The sequence below is a fragment of the Mya arenaria genome, chromosome 7, assembly GCF_026914265.1.
Source record: "Mya arenaria isolate MELC-2E11 chromosome 7, ASM2691426v1".
Lineage (NCBI taxonomy): Eukaryota > Metazoa > Mollusca > Bivalvia > Myida > Myidae > Mya > Mya arenaria.
This window is the reverse complement of record NC_069128.1, coordinates 42,901,445-42,925,207: the sequence shown is the minus strand read 5'-3', so window position 1 is coordinate 42,925,207 and position 23,763 is coordinate 42,901,445. Positions and strand designations below refer to the sequence as shown.

Below are 23,763 nucleotides of genomic sequence, written 5' to 3'. Positions count from 1 at the left end.
GTTTTACTACATGGCTTTTACGCGTAGATTACATTGTTTTATTAATCCATAAAGTGAATAACATTCATGATAATTATACTGTATGTTTGTTCTCTAACTAAACATGAGACTGTGTAGCCTATAATTAAAGTAAAAACAATGCATACACAGAATATCGTTGACCATTGGGGCGATGCTCGACCACTCATCTGGAACAGTAGTCTCCATAGGGATTTGATCGAGGCGAAGAAATAGGGAGCACCTGCCATCAGGATGAGGGCCCAAATCCACTGGACATTTGTGTGATCAGAAGGGTATATCAAGTGACCATGCAACGTCTTCAATGTATTGTTAAGCACTGTGTTGTTTTTTGAGGGAACATATGGGAAAACGTTTGCGGTTATTATGACGAGACAAACTTTACACACTACCGCTGACGCGAGTGTAAGTAAGAATAAAAGTCCACAGATGATGATTTTTGTCACCACGAAAACTGTTTCCCAGAATTGTACATCGTCCCCTGAAATGTTGTCATTTGAAGATTGGGTGAATCGATCCCAGGTTTTTGGCACTTTTCTGAAATATATCACCGAAGATTGTTTTGTATGTAGGCTTAAGTAAAGTCACAAAACAAACGCTGTGATACAAAAAATAAATAGTAAAAGAGTTAAGCTAGTTACATGAATCAGTGAATTTCATAAACAAGTAACTATGTTGGTTTAACTGCTTATATTTTAGAAAAAGTGGCGTAGAGATAATTTAAGTCTCCAACGGACTTCCGGTGATAAAAGGTAAGCACTACATTGTTCTGTGACCTGCACTTGTATTGATAAAGATTCATGTTTGATCTCTCTGGCTTGTTCGTTCTTTGTATGTCTCGCGTTTAGTATGTATATAAGCCTTAGCCTTGTGACTTCAGTTTATCTTTTTTTATTGGACAAAGATTTTGAAGTTAAGTCACCCTTGTTGGCACGATGTAACGCGAGAGTGTGGCTTACTTATTGTAATTTGCATTTATTTATATGTACTTTGTGATATTTGTTTGTTGATTTTCAAAGGCAATAGTTCTATACAATCATTTAAATAAAAGAATGTAAGTTTCACTATAAATATGTACAAATACAAAGCATTTAATATCTCACTTTGATTTTCTTTCCCGATTGATTGGCGGAGGTGGATGACTTTGTTCTGCAAGCTCAGCAAATCCGACCTTTCCACTTGCAGGTACTTTGCCATTCGTAACTTTAACTTCAGGTAGACCTGTCTCCTCGTCAAAAATATGCTGCTTCCTGTTATTGTAAATTGGTATTTTACATGCTGTTAATTAAGTATGTCTGTTTCTTATTTTGAGACTTCAATGAAGTTCCTTTAAGTATTAACTAGTATTATTATTTATATTTTAAAAGGGCATCATGCATTCATATGCACATTGTGATATTGTCCAATAAACAGACAAATGCAAATTATATTGATCGGAAGATATTGTGTTATAATTTCTTAAAGATGTATCTTCTGTTTTGTTTATAAATTATCAACGTTCATAGTAAGACAATAATATTTTACAATTTTCGGTCTTAATGATATTCTGAATTTGCATAAAAAGTAGCCTGAAAATCTTACAAATTGAATACATTTAATGAATCATTAACTTTCACGTAGGGCTTTAAACATCATGGCTGGTATTCAATATTCACCTTAAGTTAATCTTATGGTCATACATCATTGACTTCATTCATTTTATTGGTCAGAAATTAATAACAAGTAATCCGATTAGCTCAATCGCTCTGAAATCCCATTAAGACCAATATTAAAAACCAGCACTAAAGTAATAGTGGTTAATAGAGAACATGTATGCAAAGGGAAACATGAAAAAGCAACACAAGATAACACTGCTTACAGTTTTGGTAAAGAACAATGCTTAGAAGGAAGGGAATGGCTTTGGGAGATAAGATCTAATGATGGATATATGATACTCTGCTCATGGGTCATGATAATGCATATCAGGTAACATATAGTGAAATGTTTGCTGAATTAAAAATTCTGAATTCTATAGATAACAGATTGTAGCCTAGTGTGGAAATGCTGATAATATATGATTAGTGGTTAATTCTGACCCATTTTTTGGTTTGAAGTTATTTATCGTTCGAATAATATGATATTCTTTAGGCTTTTTAAATTAAATAATTGGTTGATACGTATGACAAAAGAAAAAATCCTGCTTCACACGACCTGAATCTCAAAAGAAGACAAAAATAAAGTGTTCAGACACCATCTTTGCAAACACAACAATAGATGTTCTTTTTCTTTCAGAGTTAACATAAATAGCTAGTATGTAATTGATCATACCTGCGTCGGTTTCGAAGTGATGAAAAGCTACAATTAATGTTTTGCTGTAAGTATTGTCATTATTCTTACGCCAAATACTCTCCAAGGCAATGAGTATAACATACACTATGAATCCACATGGCATACACTAATGCGGTTTAATAATTCGCATAGTCACAAGGATTTTTGTATGGACACCATACAATCTAGACATATTATCATTGAAGTGAACCTATTGTCTTTATAAGTTCAATATGTTTGTATAATTATAATAATGATGATTGATATCTCGTATACAAACTCAGAACCAATGTATTCTGAATGTATATTTAGCTCCAACTGTATAAAAAGAATGTTCAAACTACTATATATTTAGTACTATTTCAGATTATATACATGCAATCATAGCAAAGACATTCTACAAAACAGTAAAAACAAAGCGTTAGTACGTATCGTGAATGTATCTATTATCTACAAGCGTATGCACAGTGTGATTAAATCACTGTTCATGTATATATATATTAAATATTATCATGCAAAGATAAAAAACTTTCTATAAAGCGTTAGAAGGTATTGGTACAAAACATACACACCTGTCAATGGAATTTCGCTCACTATCCGAGTCCATGTCCGTGTCCGAGCTTCTACATTCCGGGTTGTCAACGCTGTCAAAATCGTCATCGTCCCCATCGTTCTCGTCCTGTTGATAGGCCGGGTTTACGTGTCCCTCGGCCTCGCGGATTGACGGACGTATGTTTTTGAAGAGACTGGGACCATTGTGCGCGAAAAACTTTCTCTCTTCTGGTGGACCCTGGTGTAGAAGAAGCATTGTTTTTGTTGTTGTTGTTTTTTGTTGTTAAACTGCCACACCATTTGTTTTCATGTTGAAATTGTGATCGTACATATTGAAGCATATCAAAATGCTGAAAAAGTTTTCGTTTTATGTATTCCTATCGTTTAAATGACAGACGCCGATTTACGAAAATAGGAGACGGACATACTGTATTGAGACATTTTAAGGTAATTTGAAAACAAGCAAATCGCATGCTTATATTATTTCAATTTATTTCCCTTCTCGTAAGTTCTCTCTATATATGTATATGGAAACTATGTATATGGATAATATACATTAAACTTGTACATTGATGTATATAACTATGCTGATTAATGCATGTCTATATAATGTAAGTCTAGTTTTTAATATAATTTTGAGTATTTTCATGTACATATTTTTCATTTTATAATTCCTATTTATGAATATGGCATAAAAAGCAATAAAGAAGTTATATTGTGTACATGAGCGTGCTGACCTACATGAGAAACAAACTGATATCAAAGATAGAACTTCAATAGTTTAATGCAATGAACTCATATCGTAATATTTTAGATAAGCGAAACATTTTATTTCATATTTTAATGTAAGTATTACAAGATTAAAATACATTAAAATATGTCATACTAAAGATGTAATGTCACTATTGGCCTTTTATTGCACATAGTTAATGTTCATAAAAAAAATCAAGATATTCAATTATAGAGAATATGGTTTTCAAGGATTTGCTACCAGTAAGTAAATACTTAATCGGTCATACCTGATATATATTGCTTCTGTCGTCCATTTATATGAATGTATTTTCAAACAATCCAGATGTTTCATAGATAATGACCATTTTCACAACTACTCTATATGGAATATGATACAGACATGCTTCCAAAATGTCCGACTTATGTTCAATGACTCGCCCTCAGTCACTCAACCAATAGGAACACAGATTGCGTAACGACGACTGCTTCGGGCTTTTCCGTATATAACGAAACTTTCCGAATTAGAAAAACGTAACGATTAGATAAAGCGAATAATACCTTGGTTGACATGAGTTTTCAACAATCCTTACTACATGAATACTGATAATGTCAAAACAATTTAATCAGTACTGATTTCTGTTTAAACTGGACATTAAAACTTCCTTGTCTTAAAACAAAATGTATATTGGATCGAAATTTCCCGTACAAGTGTTTCAAGATAAGAACCCCGCAGTTCAATTCCTACTGCATGCCATTTTCATGATAAGAGTACTGTGTATAATAAAGGTTTTATCAATAAAGAATTACACTTCAAATCATTTTAAAATAACAGTCTTTATACGAATGGAAATATTGGTTTCTTAAGTCGCATTCCCAGTCTCTACAATAAGGTATATATGTGACGTCGTTTGCAAAAACGAGTCCTGTGGCGGCATTTATATAATGACCAAATAACACAGTTCAATAATATGTTGTATTGGATAATAAAAAATAAAACTTTTAACATTGTGTAAAATTTAAATAAGAGATATTCTTCAAAACAAATATATCAAAACAGAATTAATTTCCTGCTTTCAATACACATTTTTTTGCATACCAATGACCACGTCACCTTTACCTTTGCAGCAATCATTTTGCAGCCGTCGTAACATACATAGCTATCTTATGAATCCATAAACAAAACTCATAAATTGTTACTCCAAATACTTTTATCATTTGGAATGGTATTGCCTGCTAATTACTTGCATGTAAATTATAGGACCAAAACAACTTAATAGATAAACTTGCTGCTGTTTGTATTTTGTTCTTTATTTGAACTGAAATACAACGTGACATACCCTAGTTTGTGACAATTTATGATCAAAAAAGCGTATTTGTGGTATAATTCTTAGGATATGGTGTATGTATGTTTATACACATAAAACACTATATCGTTAATATACAAGAATCAATAACACAAACGTGCAAATACAACAGAACACACACGCATCGAAATAGCTTGATCAATACATGATGGGACTTGATAAATTTTGTCAGTTTGAAAATAAAGTTAAGAAGGTCACATTTGAATGTATCTTAGCAATAATCATTTCAAATGAGCATATGCAGCAAAGCCATTCGCTTGTAATCTCGGTAAATTCCGTTAAAAACCTTTGGTTAGCGCACTGTTCCTAACCAAGGCTACCCGGATTCGATTCCCGGCCACGGCGCATGTGAATTTGGTAGGAAGTGTCGGCTTTCTCCGGGCTTTCAGGTTGCCCCACAGAACAAGACCACACACTTGCGCAACATCGTGCCAACGAGAATGACTTAGTATAAGTAAATATAACTTTATTTCACAATGTTGTAAAATAAAGTTTAAACTAAAACCATATTTTATTTTGAAGTTTCGTCTTCCGGGGTCATACATGAAGTGTGCAGTCTGTTCAAAATGATAAAAATCAGGTTTTGTGGCATACATATCCAATAAACAGATGTTTAATGTGCACAAAATGGGCTACAAGTGCTTTATTTTGTTCATATGTTCAAGTGCAAGAGAAAATAAATGAAACATCTTGACTTAAGTGGAAAACAATCCCGAATATAATACTTTAACATAAAATGTACAAGACATTATGGGGCCGTCTAAAACATTTTGCATTTTTCTTTTCTTCAAAAAAAAGAAAAGCAACAAATGCTGTTTTGTTACAAATCATGGGATAAACAGTTATGTATTTTTCATCAAGGGCATAAAATAAAAAGATATCTAAGGGATTTTGAAAAAAGTGCACTGGATTCTCCACCAAGAACTGTCAAAAATAAAATCAATTTACACTTTCGAAAAATTGGTAAAAAAGTTACAATTTTCAATATAAAAACTCTTGTAGATAAAACAAATATATGTTACTGGGCACTGCGAAGACTTAGAGGCGCTCAATATAGATTGATTCGAGGTTGAAGGTTTTTATTTCAATGCATAATCATGATGAACTCATTTGACTTGATTAGCATACCAAAAAAGTAAGTGATTAAAATAGAGATGAACAAAATAGTATTTGTCCTTTTTTATTTACAGATTCGTGGCCTCAACTTCCCAAGTTAAAAAAACGTCAAATAACGCTAATATTTTATTATTTGTACCTAAATTATTTGTGTTTTTTTTGTTTGTTTGATCATCAAAGTCAAATGAGTTAAGAACGATAACGCATTAATTTTAACACAAATGCATCAACTTACATCGTGCGCCTTTGAGTGTGTAGACATTTTGATAACACCCAAAGATAGGGTCTGGTTCTACGAATTTGTTTTACAATTAATTGAAGTATACAAATATACATTTTTACAAAATAATAACAACGCGGCGGCGATTTTTTTTTAGAAGCTTGATTCTAACGTTATATAAACAGTTTAAGAAGGCGAGTGATTAAAGGCCAAACCATAAATTAAATATATGCTTGTAAGAACCTAGACTATGGCGTTCTTTTAAGAAAATAAGAAGCCAACTGCTCTGAGATCAAACATGAAAATAACTTGTTTTAATCAGATTTTGAATAGCCGACTGAACAACATGGTGGAAGTTCTTTGACTCTTACTATCTTAACTGAACTATTGATAAATTAAACGTGTGCAAATATAGGATAAGAACGGATCTTTATTCGATTTTAATTATTGACCCTTTTTGGAAAAATATTTAATTTAAACATAGCACATGTCTAATAAAGTGTTTTAGTTATATATGATAGACGTCCATATATAATCTAGTATGAAAGGGGATCGTGAAGGAAGTGATCTAAAACAGAGAGTGGGGATTTTTTTCTGAAACATTCAGGAAGTGATATTTGCTTGTAGCCACCTTGCAAAAAAGACCCCTGGGCGAAATTGTATTAACTTTGTTTGATATCGATAAAGTGATAGATAATAATGCCCATATCTCTGATAATCAAACACGTCGCTGATAACATGAGAAAGGGAAAATTCCCTAATACAAATATTAGCAATTGCTTATCAGTGTATGAGTTTTACCGGCGTTTTATTACCTCCTCTATTAAAAACTGCATGAAATGAAAATTTATAGACAAGCATTGAAGCTTAAATAATTCCTATATTTAGTTTTAAGATGCTACGAAATAGACATAAAATATATTCAAATTATGGTCCAAAATTACATAGGATATCATGCATTGAAAACCTATAAACATTTCACAGTTTATATATCTTTATTTTTTCTGAAAGTGAACGCAGTACTCAAAGACGCCCATTGCAGCTGTCAATTGTTGTATGGATTTGTTCTTCTTTTCTTTGATTTTTTTCATTATTAATGGATATTTTTATTCATTTTATGCTTTCCGGTAGTTTATAGAAATTTATCAGTGAAATAAAAATGATATTTAACTATTTCAAACAGCCCGCTCTCAATTACAAATCAAATGTCAGCGCGCACAGGGCAAGGACACTAATTCAACGACGTCATTTCCGAAATGACGTTACGTCCGCAAACAATTTGGCGTCTATTTTAAAAAACCTACAATAAACTGTCATTTGAAAAAAAAAATAAGCATATAAAACAAGAAAATTGTTTGTTTCAGTGCATGATCGCAATATGTGAGCACCAGCAGTATAATTCACTCGTTGCTGTGCCACTCGTGAAATATAGCTTTTAGTGCTCACTCGGTGAAATATACTTCGATCTTACACTGAAACAAACAATTATGCTCTCTGCAATTTACTGAACAATACTTCTTAAGCACTACAGGTTCCCAGTCTAGGTGCATGTGATTCATGATTGTGGTCCCCGAGCTGAACAAAATTGGGGTTTTCTACGGGTACTCTACGCAAGTCAAAATTTTCGCGTAATACCGTGCCAGTGAGAATAATTGATATTATAATATTTAACACACACTGTTAAATAAATCATTTTTAAAACAATGAACAATACTTTTGAAAACATTAATTAGTCATCGACATATAAATAAATATATCGTGGCAGCAAGCACTTCGATGGTTAAGTGCAGTCATGACATCATCCGTCCTAGGTACTTCGGTATTTTTTAGTAATAAATCAAAACTATATTACAGCAAAATACCTTGCTGTACATGACTGTGTGCATGTTCTGTCTGGGTCACGTTTGAGTTTCATGACATTTGATTAAAATAGTTCCTGCTGATAAGAAAACATTTGAATGGGATGAACCTGTTTTATGGTCTAAGAACACCGAGCTGAAACTGAAATTGCCTGTCAATTTTGATTTTAAAGTGATTCTTTCACAGAGTTCATGTCGGCGACATTTGGTTTTTAAAATGTATATAAATTGATATCTTTAACTTATTATCATCCACAGACACCAACACAGCTACTGGCATATATTTATTTGAACAGAAATTCGTAAATACAAACCTTAATCATCCGAAAAAATAAAATAAGTATAACTTACACTTTTATGGGCAATGGTGAATTTTTCTCAATTCATTAAATATCAATGGTGACTCTCCATTTTACAAACGGTTTGTTCACATTGCACACGGAATTAAATTGTTTGATGTCAGGCCCCAATACCAAAAACAAACTCAAGTCAAATCTCTGTCTCAATCTTGACTCATCAGGGAGCACATTGTTTGCATCAATATTAAATATTTTGTTTCAGTCTTTTAAAACGACATTTCTCTGAGAGATGTGTCGATAAAAAATGTCAATATTTAAAATAAACCTAATAATTGAGAAAAGAACGTTCTTGAGCAATTGCTAAAACCAATTAGTTGTTCTCAAATACATGTTTTGCTGTGGAATATAAAACAAACAAAAAATTAGAATCTTGACAAAATATTGTAATCAGCATATTCTGTGACCTGAAAGCGCTTTTAAATTTTTTAAAACATTACTGATTTTCAAAAACCTTTGATGTTTTCTTTAAAATTGAAAATAAAGTTGTTAAAATGGTAAATCTGTGAGAGTGACGCTTTAAGAACCGTGTTTAGACTGATAATGAATCAATGATGTTTAAGGCTCGGATAAAATCAGATTATATCTCATCCACTCGCGGAGGAATACACTCACGGATGTGTGGGCGGTAATATCCTGATATATGACAAATACAAAGGAACTGAAAGGGTAAGATATGTAACGAAACTGTGTCAGAGTCAGAAATGTTCACGTGAAAACGATATGTTGTTTTTCGTGGTAATGAAAATGCAAAAAAAGCCAAATGCACCTTAGAACACAACCTACATTTTAGGCCAATACAATTGCAGATAGGCAATCATTAAGCACTAGACTTTAATTATTAAGAATTTCCCCTTTCGCGGGTGTTTAAAGGTCCGCCTACTGCCACTTATCTGATACACACTCCCTGCGTCAGAGTGTGCGTTGTCAATGTATCAGCCAATGAGGTTGTATGATTAGTCAGTTAGATGACCTGAAGTAATTTCTTAATGAATAATAAGGGCTTGTTCGCTACGCTTACTCCGCCCATTTAAATTCATTAAGAATTAACTTTATGTCACCTAATTATTACCTATACCTTCACTAACACTGAAGTCGAGTGTGAACCTAATCGACAATGGACAATTGATTAACTTTCGGCACCAATATCGGTATTATATTATTAAGAAACTTTGAATTTTATATAACATTTTCATAAAGGACTACGCGAGCTGACTGTGATGCAATTTAGTGGTTATGTTAGTAGGATATCTCTTCACTTGTACAACATTGTTTACAATACATACAGGGCTTCATAGATTTAGAGGAACGTGTATTTACAGTGGTATAACATACACAAATGTTATATTACAATAGATCATACTAAACAGTTCATATAATTAGTAAACAACATACATAGGTAATTTGAATTTATATAGGTTAGAGGTTGAACTCAACATTTTTCATTATCAGAGCTTCTTAAACAAATACTGAAACGGCCGTAAGTGTTGCTGTGAGTAACATGTGGCCCATTACACTTTTGCATATCAAACTATTTCTTAATCCGCTATATCGATAATAAAGATAATTGGTTGTCTTTATGTATACATATACATGTATATGCAATGAAATTTATTAACAAAAAAATACGACATGTATCTTGCATCGAACGTACCCCAAGGGGTCCTTTCAATAAACAATTTTAGTCATTACTTCAATTGTCTTTACTCTGTATAAATGTAAAAAAATTGCAACGTATCGATTTCCTCGACATTTTGCTCATTTTCAATGTTGGTTTTTCTTCAATTCAAACAAATATGTAGCAAATTAATGCAACTCTAGCTCTAAGATAAATTCAAATTACGATTCAAGTCTTTATTGAGACGTCCCCTGCCCTTTACTTGATTGTGTACTGTACTTGTGTAGCGCGATGGGCAATTTCTGCTCGGTACGTGACATTTTAAATATTGTGGAAACTTCTTTGAAAGGTGTGTTTGTTTTATCCCGGTATAGCACTGAGATCAAATTGTCTCGGTGCTGTAAACTGCGTTTTGCCACAGGGCTAATGCTGTAGTAGGCGTTAATAAAATACCTTTTCTGCCTTGAATGCCATAAAACACTGAAAATGATATTTAATTAAAGAAACACACAACTTTTTTTGCATGCCAAAGCATTACGTTAAGGAGGGGAACTGAGTCATAAAAGATATTGGGTACTATGACTTAAGTATTTAACTTAATAGTGTGAAGGAATTAAGACGAGTGATATGTATGTACAAGAATGACCTATCAAACCCTGCATGCTTGTCAATGTTATTTGAAGTTATATTTTTCTTTAAATTTGTTTTGTAAGTTGATTGAATTAATGAATAATTCAAAAGATGGTCTAAATATAGGATGATAAATCGATTTGTAACGGTGGTTTTGTCGAACGTAACATTTATCTACATCGGCCAGCCAAACATGAACAAAGCCGACCTTTGTTTGGCTTCAAGAGTCATTGCACAATGACAACACAAACAAGAATCATAAAAGGGCGCCGAAGACCTTCGCCAACTCTCAATTGCTGGGAAGAGCGGCACTGGGGATGTCCAATCAAACAATGGACACTACGAAATAAGTATTACTGGCTATGGGGTTTTGAAACACGTATGGGCATTTACTACAACGTGTATACCAAGTTTCATATGAAGATCTTGAACGAGTTTAGAGTTTAATTTAAGGTTACGGTCAACGACGACACAGAGGCTTTGACGATACCTCAACATGGTTTCTTTTATAAAAAAGACAGCTTAAAAGCTACACAAGCGTTTTACGTCAAATAATAATTTATGAATATGCATGACAATGTTAGGTATTGAACGGTACACTGAAATTGAAAATTAGAAATCCCATTTATTTCAATGGAAAAGAGTTTGGACATTGCGTTATGTCCGGAAATGAAACCACCGGAAATTTTTCAAGCTCATACTTTAATTTTAAGACGTGATCATGACATGATTACATTTAAACGTGATGTATCGGATTGTGTGCATTTCGGTCAAAGTACTACTTTGACCGCAGCGAAATATCTCATCACAGTCGTTTATCTAGGTAGGAGTGTTAGCCTATGGTAACTGTGCGATGCATGAATGGGTCAATATTGACAATGAACACGATCAATGTGTCGGATTCATTTGATAAAAAGCTTATCAGTAGCCATGATTCATCTGTTTGACAATTTTTTCTAACAATATAGTGTGACATTATTTAATGAACTCATTTTTGCCGTTCTGGTACATATTAAAGAGATGCTTATCGGTAGTAAATAGATATGTGGCAATGAATTACGTTTAACTGTTTTAAACAGTGATAATACCAATTTGATACTTTTTGTGTTTTAAAGACTGGCTCATGTTTTTGTAAAATGCACTTTTTGTACGACGAAATAAAGTGTGGCAAATCAATAAGGGTGGTAAAACTAAGATACGAAAGGCTGTAACCCTTTAACAAATGTTGATATGTGCTCTGATATTGTCTTTGAAGTCCATGATTTCGAATAGCGTTAGTAGACAGTTTTCAAAAAAGGCTTAAAGTGAAGTTACCCTCATGTCTGTGCATGCGTCCTTGTGGGCGTTTTTTTATTTCCAGTTTTCTATTTTTGTCTTGACTGTACCAGCTTGTTCGCACCCCACAAAAGGCAGATTTTTTTATTTTAAAAGTATAATTCTGCAATTTCGGTGTCATAGAGTAAAGTAGTTATAATATAGGTCTTTTCTGATGTAATATCGGGAAAACAACTGTTGGTGCTAAAACAGGAGCGCGGCCCGTTACGAAATCTACAATTAACTTAAAGTCATTTGAAATCATTTTAAGGCATAATATAAAAAATGGTTGAATCAGCGTTAGATGGCAATAAATTTTACATTTTGAACACCCGAAAAGTAAATATTTTACACGAGGCTATGCCACTTGTTAATTGTTTTAGTGCTCAATCATATTGCGATCTTACACCAAAATAAGAAATTATCCTTTATAATTTTAACTTGAACCCAGACGTCAATTATTCCATTCAGTGCTGATTTCTTTATCATTTAAATACTCATCAATTGGGAATATCTATTAAATAAAAATTCTGTAGGAAATCAACGCTAATAAAGGTTTAAGAGGCCAAACTTTTATGGTAGTGGCAATAAAATAGTGCATGTTTGCTTAATAAAATGCTACACGTTGCATTATAATTGTATTTAACAAAAAAGCTGCACTTACCAGTCCGCTGTATACGCCGGATAGTCTATTTTGGTCCGTTTCCATGGCAAAGTTGGTGGTAAGTGAAGGGGTGTCCTTCACATTGTACTTGGTGGATTTCAGCATTTGTTGTTTGTTTGACCTTGGCATTCACTGCATCTACGCCATAGAAGGTGTATTTGTGTTATGTAAGCTTCCAATTGACGTCTTTTAATGTATTATTGAATTATCAAATACACATGATTTAATCGATATACACATGTTTTTACATGTCCGCATGCTCATTAGAACATTACATTAATTTAATAAAAATGCATGCTTCAGTAAGTATATAAATAACATTTTACTTATCCACAATGAAAGCGACATATAAGCCGCTTAATATGATAAATGAGTAGTTGTACATTGATTTCATTGATATCATTTTTTTAATATCTGATTCTATTTTCAAAAAAAGCTCAATTCTATATTTTCTTTACGTATTTTGACACTAGAACTGAATGTAGTTATTCTTATTAATTATACTTTTCTAAATGTTTCATTTATTTTATAATAATGGAAAAGTTAATTTTACTCCACTTACTTTTTAAAATATAAATTCCTTTATTCATCAAACTCAATACTTAACACCCAAGTGATCCATTTGCATACATACCCCTAATGCTTAAGAGTTCGGCATTTTCCTATCTGCAGGGACTTAAATATAAAGATAAAGAAGTATTTTAAAGTTTTATTAAAACTTTAAGCATTCGATAAGGGGCTAGTTTTTCTTCAGCTCCTAATTTATAACATTGAACGATTTTGTTATCAGCCACGTGATTGGCATATGCAGTGGAAAAATAAATACTCTGCGCGGTGCTTTAAGAATCAATACGATAAGGAAATATCTAAACTATCAGGGTTTTTTTATCAATCAGGAAGAGAAATTTGTTAAAATTTAATGTACATTAAACTAAGACGATGCCTTATTCATTAAATCGTTATGAAACAACGTAAAAGACACGTGAACGACTACTACCGGGTCAAGCCCAGTAGCGACCAAGATGAAAATGTATAGAATCACAATAGCACTACAGTCAACATTGTTCTCATTATCTAGTCAATTGGTCCCCAAGTACTCTGATTCCAAACTGGTCAAGTTGTCTCCATATTTCCGTCAATTCCTACGGGTTTTTTTTAGTTTGTATATATATGTTAGTGTCAATTTATATCAATTTACACACACATACTCACAAAATGCCTAGATTAGAATGCTTTGTTGTAAGTAGTCTGTTTGTTAGTTTATATACAAATGTCGACTTTACTTTTTACATACGTTATCCAAAAATGCCTAAATTATTCATTTTAATTGTAAGAACTTTTCAAAAGAAATGCTGATGTGTTTTCACTGTATTACCTCAAGTCCTTTTTCAAAAAGTAAGCAGGAATGGACCGTGGGGCGCCTCTCATAAATTTACCATTTGAAAAATTCATGTTAATACGAAAGAACAGAACATATATGAATAATTGCACCATTTAAGGCACCAATGCATCATTTGAGCCTAATGTTAGCCAAAACTGTAGGGGGATATGACCCTTCACCCATTCCCCTTTCTAATGTTTGAAGCCTATGCGTGGGTTTCATGTGAAAGAGGGACGCGCGCTATTAATGCGCCCCCTCTTACACCAAGCCCGGACTGCCCCTGGTAAGTGTTTGGCTAATCGCTGTAGTTTAATCTTTATCAATGGGACTGTCAAAAGGAGCCTAACCCTGAGCTTGAATATCATTAAATTGGGGTTTGCTTCCTGGACTTTTATAAGGTTTGCACTAATGACCACATTTTCCCAAAACAATGGCCAGCATCAATGTCAACTTCGACAAGGTGTGGTGCTGTTTTTTGTTTCTTCTTGCAAAACAATATAATAATTTCCCTTGTTTGTTCATCGCTTTAAACGGGTCTATCAAAGGCAAATATTTCGTGCATAGCATTCGTATATTTGCATTCGCGACTGAAGTGATTAATATATTGGGCCTGTGGCGTCATACTTGATAATATACACAAATCTAAATATGGGTTGAAGTGTATGTGTTACGAATGAAACAAACTGAATTATTTCCAACGGTCGCTGTCGCTCCATTTATATGAATTGATTTATTTAATAACATATGGAACTTAAACCCATAATTACATGGACCACATACTACATGTTATGACATGTTGTTAACATGTCTGTTTCGAATTAAAATGTGTTCGACAAGCCACAGTTTTCTTATCTCAGACTATTTTCTATTCCAATGGGATATTGCAAAATTTCATTCACGCTCTTTGATGGTGGTTTATTTTCTTATACGCTCAGCATTTGACACAATGCTTTTTTTATCGAATTATTAAGGTACCGCTTCTATCATCTAAGCCCGTTTTACTGAAAAACTATGAACGTAAACGCATGCATTGCTGGAAGTAAAATAAATGGTGTCAGTTGCGGTGTGCCATGAAGTTGGGCATTTTTCTGACTAAATATCAATAAATTATTGTTTTGGTGAGTAACAAGCATTGTCTTAATCTAAATGCGTTTTATTTGTTAGAATGTATATATATCAAACTCAACTCCTTAACACCAACCATACATATTTTACTGAAGGTGGAGCAACTCGTGTTTGTTACAATTTAGCATTTTGCAATGCTTTTACATAATGACTTCCCTTCCCTACATTTAAGTCGGTAGCCACATTTTACGGACTTCCTTCCCTTTAGCCATTGTGTGTGTGTACTCACAGTTTTTATTTACATTTCTAACTTTTTGGCACACTTAAGTATTTCTCATTGATTCAAGAAATGTTTTATGGTCCAAAGTTTTGATTCCATATCTAGAAATTTGATATGTCAACCCTGTTGTTCTTTGCTCCAGGCTTCCTTCACAAATTAACTGTTCAAATACCCCCGTAAATTGCTTTCAAAGCATCGTTCATGATAATAAAAATCGCGGACTAACTCTGAAGTAAGCGACCTCCATAAATTTTGCTTTTTGATTCCAGTACTTTCCATCAATCCAAAAGTCTTGAGTAGATGTTGAGAACATGGTAATATTTTTTTGTCCGGTCCGGCATCTAAAACCAAAGGAAAAGCATTTCTAAGGGGCGCTAAAAAGACGAGCATTTGGTAACTTTTGTTGAGTCTCTCCTCTGTATGTGAGTCAAGGCCTATATGAATCAAGCCATCTAACTTTTGTTGAATCTCTCCTCTGTATGTGAGACAAGGCCTATATGAATCAAGCCATCTAACTTTTGTTGAATCTCTCCTCTGTATGTGAGACAAGGCCTATATGAATCAAGCCATCTAACTTTTGTTGAATCTCTCCTCTGTATGTGAGACAAGGCCTATATCAATCAAGCCATCTAACTTTTGTTGAATCTCTCCTCTGTATGTGAGACAAGGCCTATATGAATCAAGCTATCTAACTTTTGTTGAATCTCTCCTCTGTATGTGAGACAAGGCCTATATGAATCAAGCCATCTAACGTTTGTTGAATATCTCCTCTGTATGTGAGACAAGGCCTATATGAATCAAGCCATCTATTTTTTGTTGAATCTCTCCTCTGTATGTGAGACAAGGCCTATATGAATCAAGCCATCTAACTTTTGTTGAATCTCTCCTCTGTATGTGAGACAAGGCCTATATGAATCAAGCTATCTAACTTTTGTTGAATCTCTCCTCTGTATGTGAGACAAGACCTGTATGAATCAAGCCATCTAACTTTTGTTGAATCTCTCCTCTGTATGTGAGACAAGGCCTGTATGAATCAAGCCATCTAACTTGTGTTGAATCTCTCCTCTGTATGTGAGTCAAGGCCTGTATGAATCAAGCCATCTAACTTGTGTTGATCTCTCCTCTGTATGTGAGACAAGGCCTATATGAATCAAGCCATCTAACTTGTGTTGAATCTCTCCTCTGTATGTGAGACAAGGCCTTTATAAATCAAGCCATCTAACTTTTGTTGAATCTCTCCTCTGTATGTGAGACAAGGTCTATATGAATCAAGCCATCTAACTTTTGTTGAATCTCTCCTCTGTATGTGAGACAAGGCCTATATGAATCAAGCCATCTAACTTTTGTTGAGTCTCCTCTGTATGTGAGTCAAGGCCTATATCAATCAAGCCATCTAACTTTTGTTGAGTCTCTCCTCTTTCTTTGAGTCAAGGCCTATATCAATCAACCCATCTAACTTTTGTTGAATCTCTCCTCTGTATGTGAGACAAGGCCTATATGAATCAAGCCATCTAACTTTTGTTGGATCTCTCCTCTGTATGTGAAACAAGGCCTATATAAATCAAGCCATCTAACTTGTGTTGAATCTCTCCTCTGTATGTGAGACAAGGCCTATATGAATCAAGCTATCTAACTTGTGTTGAATCTCTCCTCTGTATGTGAGACAAGGCCTATATGAATCAAGCCATCTAACTTTTGTTGAATCTCTCCTCTGTATATGAGACAAGGCTTATTTGAATCAAGCCATCTAACTTTTGTTGAATCTCTCCTCTGTATGTGAGACAAGGCCTATATGTAAATTAAAAGTGCCGCTATGTGCACAATTTTCTGCTTTTGGTGTAAAACTGATTGCTCTAGAGTTATTATAAATTAAAAGGATCCCAAAAGCTTGTGACCTGTGTACTTGTCCTGGAGTAGTGCATGTCCAGTTGTTTAGATTTAGCCAAGCGTCTAAATATACTGTCAGTCTGATGTTCATTATTACCAAATGTGCTGCCATTACTGAAACGAGTTGTGTCCATACTCTTGAAGCAGACGTCGGACCGAAACACATTACTTTTCACTGGTAACACTGACCTTAAAATGAACGATTTGTGTTTTGAGAAAATTGGAATATGAAAATAGGCTTCTGCTAGATCTCTTGTTATTGCCCACTTTTTTATTTCAGCAGATTTATGACTTTTGGAGGAGTATCTATTTTGAAAATCTTTTTTGGCCGAATACTTTGAGGATTTTAGGTTTATTACTCGGGTGGGGGGGGGGGGGGGGGGGGGGGCATGTTGTCGTTTCGGTACCAGGAAGGTACTGTGAAAACCGCTGTGAGCATCTTGTGCACTGACTTTTTCTTCAGAACTGTTTGTAATAAGGTTTTTATATCTCTTAGAATAAGTTATTGTTTCTTTGCACAGACAACAGTTGACCTTATGCCTGTGAACTAAGGTGTTTGTGTAAATCCCGGTGTGTAACCTTCTTTTATGGTTGATAAAACCCATTGAGCTGTTATTTTCTGCCAATCGCCTACGGAAAAAGGACCACGTCGACGTTCAGGTATTTAAGGATTTTACATACATCTAAGGAAGAGATAAGCTTACCTTTAAGTCACCTTTTCTCTTTTAAACTGCTTTTCAATGAATCTAAACCTTATTGGAGGTTGCCAAAAACCCCATTCGTGATACCATTTGCCCTTGACATCCTAAGTTTTCGATGAATTATAGTAGCTGTGTGTACAACTGTTTTACTTTCCCCCGGAATTCAAAATATTTCTCACCGTGGCGTTTGTGTTACATTGGTTTCACGAGATCATCTAACTCTGGAACTTTCAATGTTGTCTGATTTTGCATTAACAGGAAATTTCAATCAACATTCATTTCGAATACTGTAAATTTAGACGGATTGTCACATCTCCAAGATTTGGACAAAATGTATTGTTGAGACTAATCTAAAGTTGGGCTAAAATTCAGTTGATAGTTCAATTTTGGCGTTTCAAAAATATCTGTCAAATTGATATTCTTCAAAGAGCACACGTTTTCCACTGTCCGTGTTACTGGCTACCGACCTTACGTCCTCTTCAGAACTACAAAAGCAATTACGCTCCGAGCGAGAGGCTATGAGTGAAAGTAGGTCATCAACTTGTCTGGAAAAATCCGATTCAGGCTTAGCACGAACCCGAAGTTCGTTTATATCCCAACTGATTACTAAAATAACGTTGCCCCGAAGACCCGTTCTGTAGCAGTTTTATTATAGATATTACACAAGTACATTGTTTTAACAGTTTAGCCATTTAAGAAAATATTCATAGTTAATTTGCTTAGTTACTATGAAGCCATTTATATAATTATGCAAAATGTATTCACTTTGTTACAATCAAGCCTGTTTTACTATTCGCATTACCAGTATAGAACTGCAAGTAGATAATACCTTTCCTTTGTTACTAAGAAACAAATTGTGTTCAAAAGTTTAATTAAAACAGATTTACCAATTTTAAAGGACCATAAACCAGTCATCTATTGACAGATCTGGCTGGGTTTCGACAGAAACTGAGTTCTCATTGATATCTTACGTCTATATAAGTTTGGATTAGAACATTTGTTTGTGTAAAGGTTTTGCTTTCAGTCTTAAAACATTATTTTTATCTATAGCGTTTGAATGTTTTGAACTACTTCGTATTAAAAAAACAATGTTCCAAAATGTTAAAATAAAACTTTTTAAAGAATAGTTGATGCTTGTTATAACGATATTGGTCTACAGATAACATGTAAAAAGGATATTAAGTCGATATTTACAAATATCTTGAGTTCAGATCTAAAGATTAGCTGCGTATATTCGAATGTCACACAATAGAAATTAACAAATTAATTTTATCAACGAGTGTAAAGTTGACGCAAAACAATTAAAATTCACCCAAATAATTTGAAATTCATTCGTTTACACGAACTTTACTGATAAAGCATGCTTTTTTACTTCCGGAATACCTCGTTTTTTTGTATCAGACAGGGGCTTGAAAACCAGTGATTAAAATATTTCTGTGTAACAAGCGTTTATGGTGACCCTGAGAAGATAAGCTTTTTTGTCAGTAAAGCGCTTTAGCGTTATGTTCGACGTCTGCATTGCAAAGCCTAATAATGTCGAAACGCAGTCGCAGGCCTCATAAAAAATACTCAACCACAAAAAGGGACACCTGATTTTTTTTGGCGAGATCAGCCACAGAGTCCTCAATACAGTATGTTGTTAAGTTTATTTTAAACGACACTGTCACGGAAGCAGTTGATACAGCAGAATCGGCACATGCATAATGGCAAAACAATCCATAGCAAAACTTAGTCGTCCCCATGAATGGTTATCAATAACTATCTCAGATGTAAGTAATGTACGAAACATAAACTTAAAAACATCTGAGTGAACGGCTTAATATTCTAGTAGTTGCAATTGCATTTGAAATGAAGGTTATTTAACAGTAATTTGATTTCATTTGAAGACGTTGTTGTTCAAACTGCTCCGGTGTTTTGACAAAACATTTTCTTTTTCAAACAACTGAATATTTCTCGAATATTCCGCGTTTCAGAGAATATGTTCCACGAGATAAACGAAAAATCGTTGTTTATACAGAAAGGGCAATAACTCAGTCTTTGGCGAAGTTACGCCAACAACGATTGAGGTTGATATAGAATCTGCATGTCAATTTCGTTATAACGTTCGATATTGTTTTCTATATACATCTTCAAATGCATTAGAACTTAAGTTGTAAAAGCATTGTTAATCATGGCTGTTCATTTCAAAGTCACCAGCCCCTGATGGATTACCCCAATTCCTTAGTAGGGTGCCAAATTTCCTGGATAATTGCCATTTAGGGCTCTTTTCGGGGGAAAAGGCTCACCGGTCTAAAGGCTCACCGGTCTATAATATTCATTGAGCTGTGAGCTGTGATCTGATCGATAATACCAGAGGCCAATACAGATAAGAACATTTTATATTTCAGGTTCGAAATTGGTTCATTCCGATTATCTAACACTATTGTGATTCACCGAACTGAGCCTGCTTTTTCCATACTTTGGAAGCATGTGGTTAATGGTTATGAAGCATATCTTTTCCAGAATGTATTTAACTATCATCTCGAAAAACAACGGGTCTACAACTCTTGTACGTCAATATCACAAAATAATCACAGTATATTTTGGCCAAAGAAAATTGACCGTGCATTTAAGTTTCATACCATCAAACAATGCGCTTAAGCGTAAAAACTTGAATAATCATACATCGGAATGAGTTAACTCTAGTTAAGGTCTTAATCCTGACATGATAAACATAAAATGTTGCGATTGAAAGCTCATAATCTTATTTTAATCCCTAAGTGAGTTCTCACTTATTTTTTGAAGACCATACCAAGGCGTTTACCCAGATATAAACCAATGATGATATTTTGACACGTAATGTCTGTTGCCTTTTATTTCATCGTCTCCTGTCTGGTGTCTTAGGCCTTCATTCTTATGTTCCTTTCAATAGGATCGTGTTTATTTTTTAGACTACAAAGCGCTTTAATTCACTTTGTTTGATTCAGACTTAAATAGCGCTCACTTAAAATACTGTTAAATACATGTCAAAAACCTTTATACTGCAAATTTTGTACAAAAAAATGTAGATCTTCATAAAACGATCAATTAACTTACTCAAATTTACAACTAAATAAGATATGACTATCTAAAAGCATTCGTAAACAGGGACCGTATGAGGAGTTCTATTAATCAGGCTATTTTTAAGCGTTAACCTAGTTGTCATATTTTGTGTTTTGGCAACATTGTTCTTATTTCGGTGAACAGTACAGTGTTCATCTGAAACCAAACCGTAAGACATATGCAACAGGGTAAACATGTGAGACAGATGTTTCAAATTTATTTTTTATACCAAAACAAGAAATATAAATAAAATAAAATAAACTTGATTTCAATTCTTATAAGCTTCAACAATGGGCGGCAATTTAAAATATCACAAAATATAAGTATCAACAAAAGTTGTATTATAAAGCTTTCCCTTTGTTAAAAAATGTTCTCAACATAAAGTATCTAATTTGATCAAACAAAAAGTGTTATTCGAATTCCAACTTGAATTTTATTCACACAGTTAAAGCAAGCCAATCGCTTGATCATCTCCTCAAGTCATTAGGTCCATTGCTTCACAAAATATGAACACTTAAACACTTTTTCACGATATAGCACAATATGATAACACGGTTCAAGCTGAATTACGATGTTCATTTTTGATCGTTGACATAATGCTGAAAATAGAAATATTCATATCTTACTGAAGATGATTAGATTAAAAACTATTAAAGATAGGTTAATTTAACAGTCTTGAAGATATAAATATGAGAACAATTCAAATTCCAAAGATACCAAATAAGAATCAAATCAATATAATACGAGTAAACGGTATAGGTGTGCCTGAAGCTTAAACAATACATTTTCAGAAGAAAAACAAAACAAATTACACGGCAATACTTAAAATATCTTAAATTATAATAGACATCTTGAAACTTAATAGCTGAAATACTCACTTTAGATGTTGTATTGTACAGCGACTGGAACTATTCTCCTCCACCTGAAGAGTGAGAAATGTTGTTTAATACAAGTCATTTACTTAGTTTCAGACTGGTGGAAGTACACCATGATTGCATCAAACAAATATCTACAACATTCAGTAAAATCCTCTAAGTGCACCCTCCATTATGCAACACTCAGATCAGAAAAAAGATATTGCATGCCAAAGCCAAAACTACGAACGTCTAAAACTCATTTTTTCTTGTGTGTGCTTTTAAAGTAATGTAATGTGTTATCTAGTGAAGGACATTACCGGGTCCCGGGAAATAAAGCAATAATCAGATTTGAAAAAAAAGCTTTATCAAATAAATCAAGTAGTCATTGTCTCTGTTCTACCTTCAGTGGTTTCTTTTTTATCTTCTTCCTTTTGTTCAGCTGTCTCTTGTTTCTGTTCTCCTCCTTGCGCCTGTTCAACTTCCTTGGCTGGCTCTGGTTCATCTTTAGGTGCCTCTTCTTGTTTAGCTGGAGCCTCTTCAGCTTTTGGTGCTTCAGTTTCTGCTTGTTGTTCAGGTGCTTTTTCTTCGGCAGGTTTTTGATCTTCGGCAGGTTTTTGATCTTCGGCAGGTTTTTCTTCCTCGGCAGGCTTCTGTTCCTCTTCTGTCTTTGCAGGTTCAGGTGCCACCTCTGTTTCTTCTGCTTGTGTTTCTGGTTGTGATTCTTGTTGTTGTTGACTCTCTTCTGATGGTTTTTGCTCTTCTGATGGTTTTTGCTCCTCTGTGGGTGTAACATGTGCATGCATAGTGATAAAATGTGCAATAGTTGCTACTTAAATCATATGAAAATACTTAAGAATCGGAAAGTTTCACTCACAATTTTATCTCTCTATTTAAAAAAGAAAATCAATTGTGCATATCATCCTTGTGCATTGAAAAAGCAACATAAACTGTGATATACGGCACACTCTTCACCATTCCCTGTATTACAACTTAAAAAATGATGATACACATTATACTAACTGTCCAACTAACAGGGTTTTCTTACACTTACTGTTGTAGAAAAACAATCTCCAAGAATGGTATTCAGTTTAGTATCTATACATAATATTCGAATGGAAGCAGCCAACATCCTACTAATCTACTAATCAATGTTACCTGATATCACACAAAGGACTCAATCTTGCCTGAATGCCGCTGAAACTGTGCAAAGCGGGGGACAATGATGTGCACTATACATTACCTTGCTGTGCTGGTGGTTGTTCTTCGTCTGCTTGTGGTTTCTCTACCTGTGCTTGTTGTTCTTCTTCCTGCGCCTTTTCTTCTGATGGTTTCTCTTCTGTTTGTTGTTGTTGTTGTTGGGGTTCTGTGTTTGTGAAGGGTTAGACTTGTGAAATGGTGAGGGTCGACATAATAGTGACTGGTGATTTTATTAAAAAATATAAAATCTTTAAGATACTTGCATCCATTATTAGTAAGGTCTTGGAAGCCAAAGGTATGATATTTGACCTTCGAAACATCCATAAGGTCGATTTTTGATATAAAACATAATGGTAGAGCTATAACAATGAAAGAACATTGCAACTCGACGACTGCTTAATATGTTAAGATAATAATGGATGATGTGAAACATTTTACTCAGACTCAGACACTATCACTAGAATTCCGCGAATCAGACTTGTTGCCTGTCGGGAGCGCCCATCATTTGAGTAACAAGTCATCATCACATTGACCATAGACCAACTGACCTCAAAATAACGGTTA

At 34.0% G+C, this 23,763-nt stretch overlaps 2 protein-coding genes across 15 annotated transcripts in view; both read right to left on the bottom strand.

Moving 5' to 3' along the window:
• Positions 1 to 13,491, bottom strand: part of LOC128240254 (chitin synthase chs-1-like) — a 38,332-nt gene extending 24,841 nt beyond the window's left edge. Inside the window, 6 exon segments of the mRNA XM_052956795.1 lie at positions 147 to 555; positions 1,122 to 1,268; positions 2,326 to 2,352; positions 2,898 to 3,115; positions 12,751 to 12,888; positions 13,385 to 13,491. Of these exon segments, the coding sequence (XP_052812755.1) occupies positions 147 to 555; positions 1,122 to 1,268; positions 2,326 to 2,352; positions 2,898 to 3,115; positions 12,751 to 12,879 (930 nt within the window). The 5' untranslated portion in view covers positions 12,880 to 12,888; positions 13,385 to 13,491.
• A 7,858-nt stretch (positions 13,492 to 21,349) lies between these two features.
• LOC128240255 (thioredoxin domain-containing protein 6-like) overlaps positions 21,350 to 23,763 on the bottom strand; it is a 40,068-nt gene continuing 37,654 nt past the window's right edge. For 13 of the 14 annotated variants that reach the window (XM_052956803.1, XM_052956802.1, XM_052956797.1 and 10 more), the window contains 4 exons: positions 23,243 to 23,365; positions 22,403 to 22,780; positions 22,024 to 22,067; positions 21,350 to 21,744 (listed from right to left, as the gene is read on the bottom strand). In XM_052956803.1, the coding sequence (XP_052812763.1) occupies positions 22,054 to 22,067; positions 22,403 to 22,780; positions 23,243 to 23,365 (515 nt within the window). In that variant the 3' untranslated portion in view covers positions 21,350 to 21,744; positions 22,024 to 22,053. The remainder of the gene's footprint in view (positions 21,745 to 22,023; positions 22,068 to 22,402; positions 22,781 to 23,242; positions 23,366 to 23,763) is intronic. The other variant, XM_052956809.1, reaches the window with a different exon arrangement.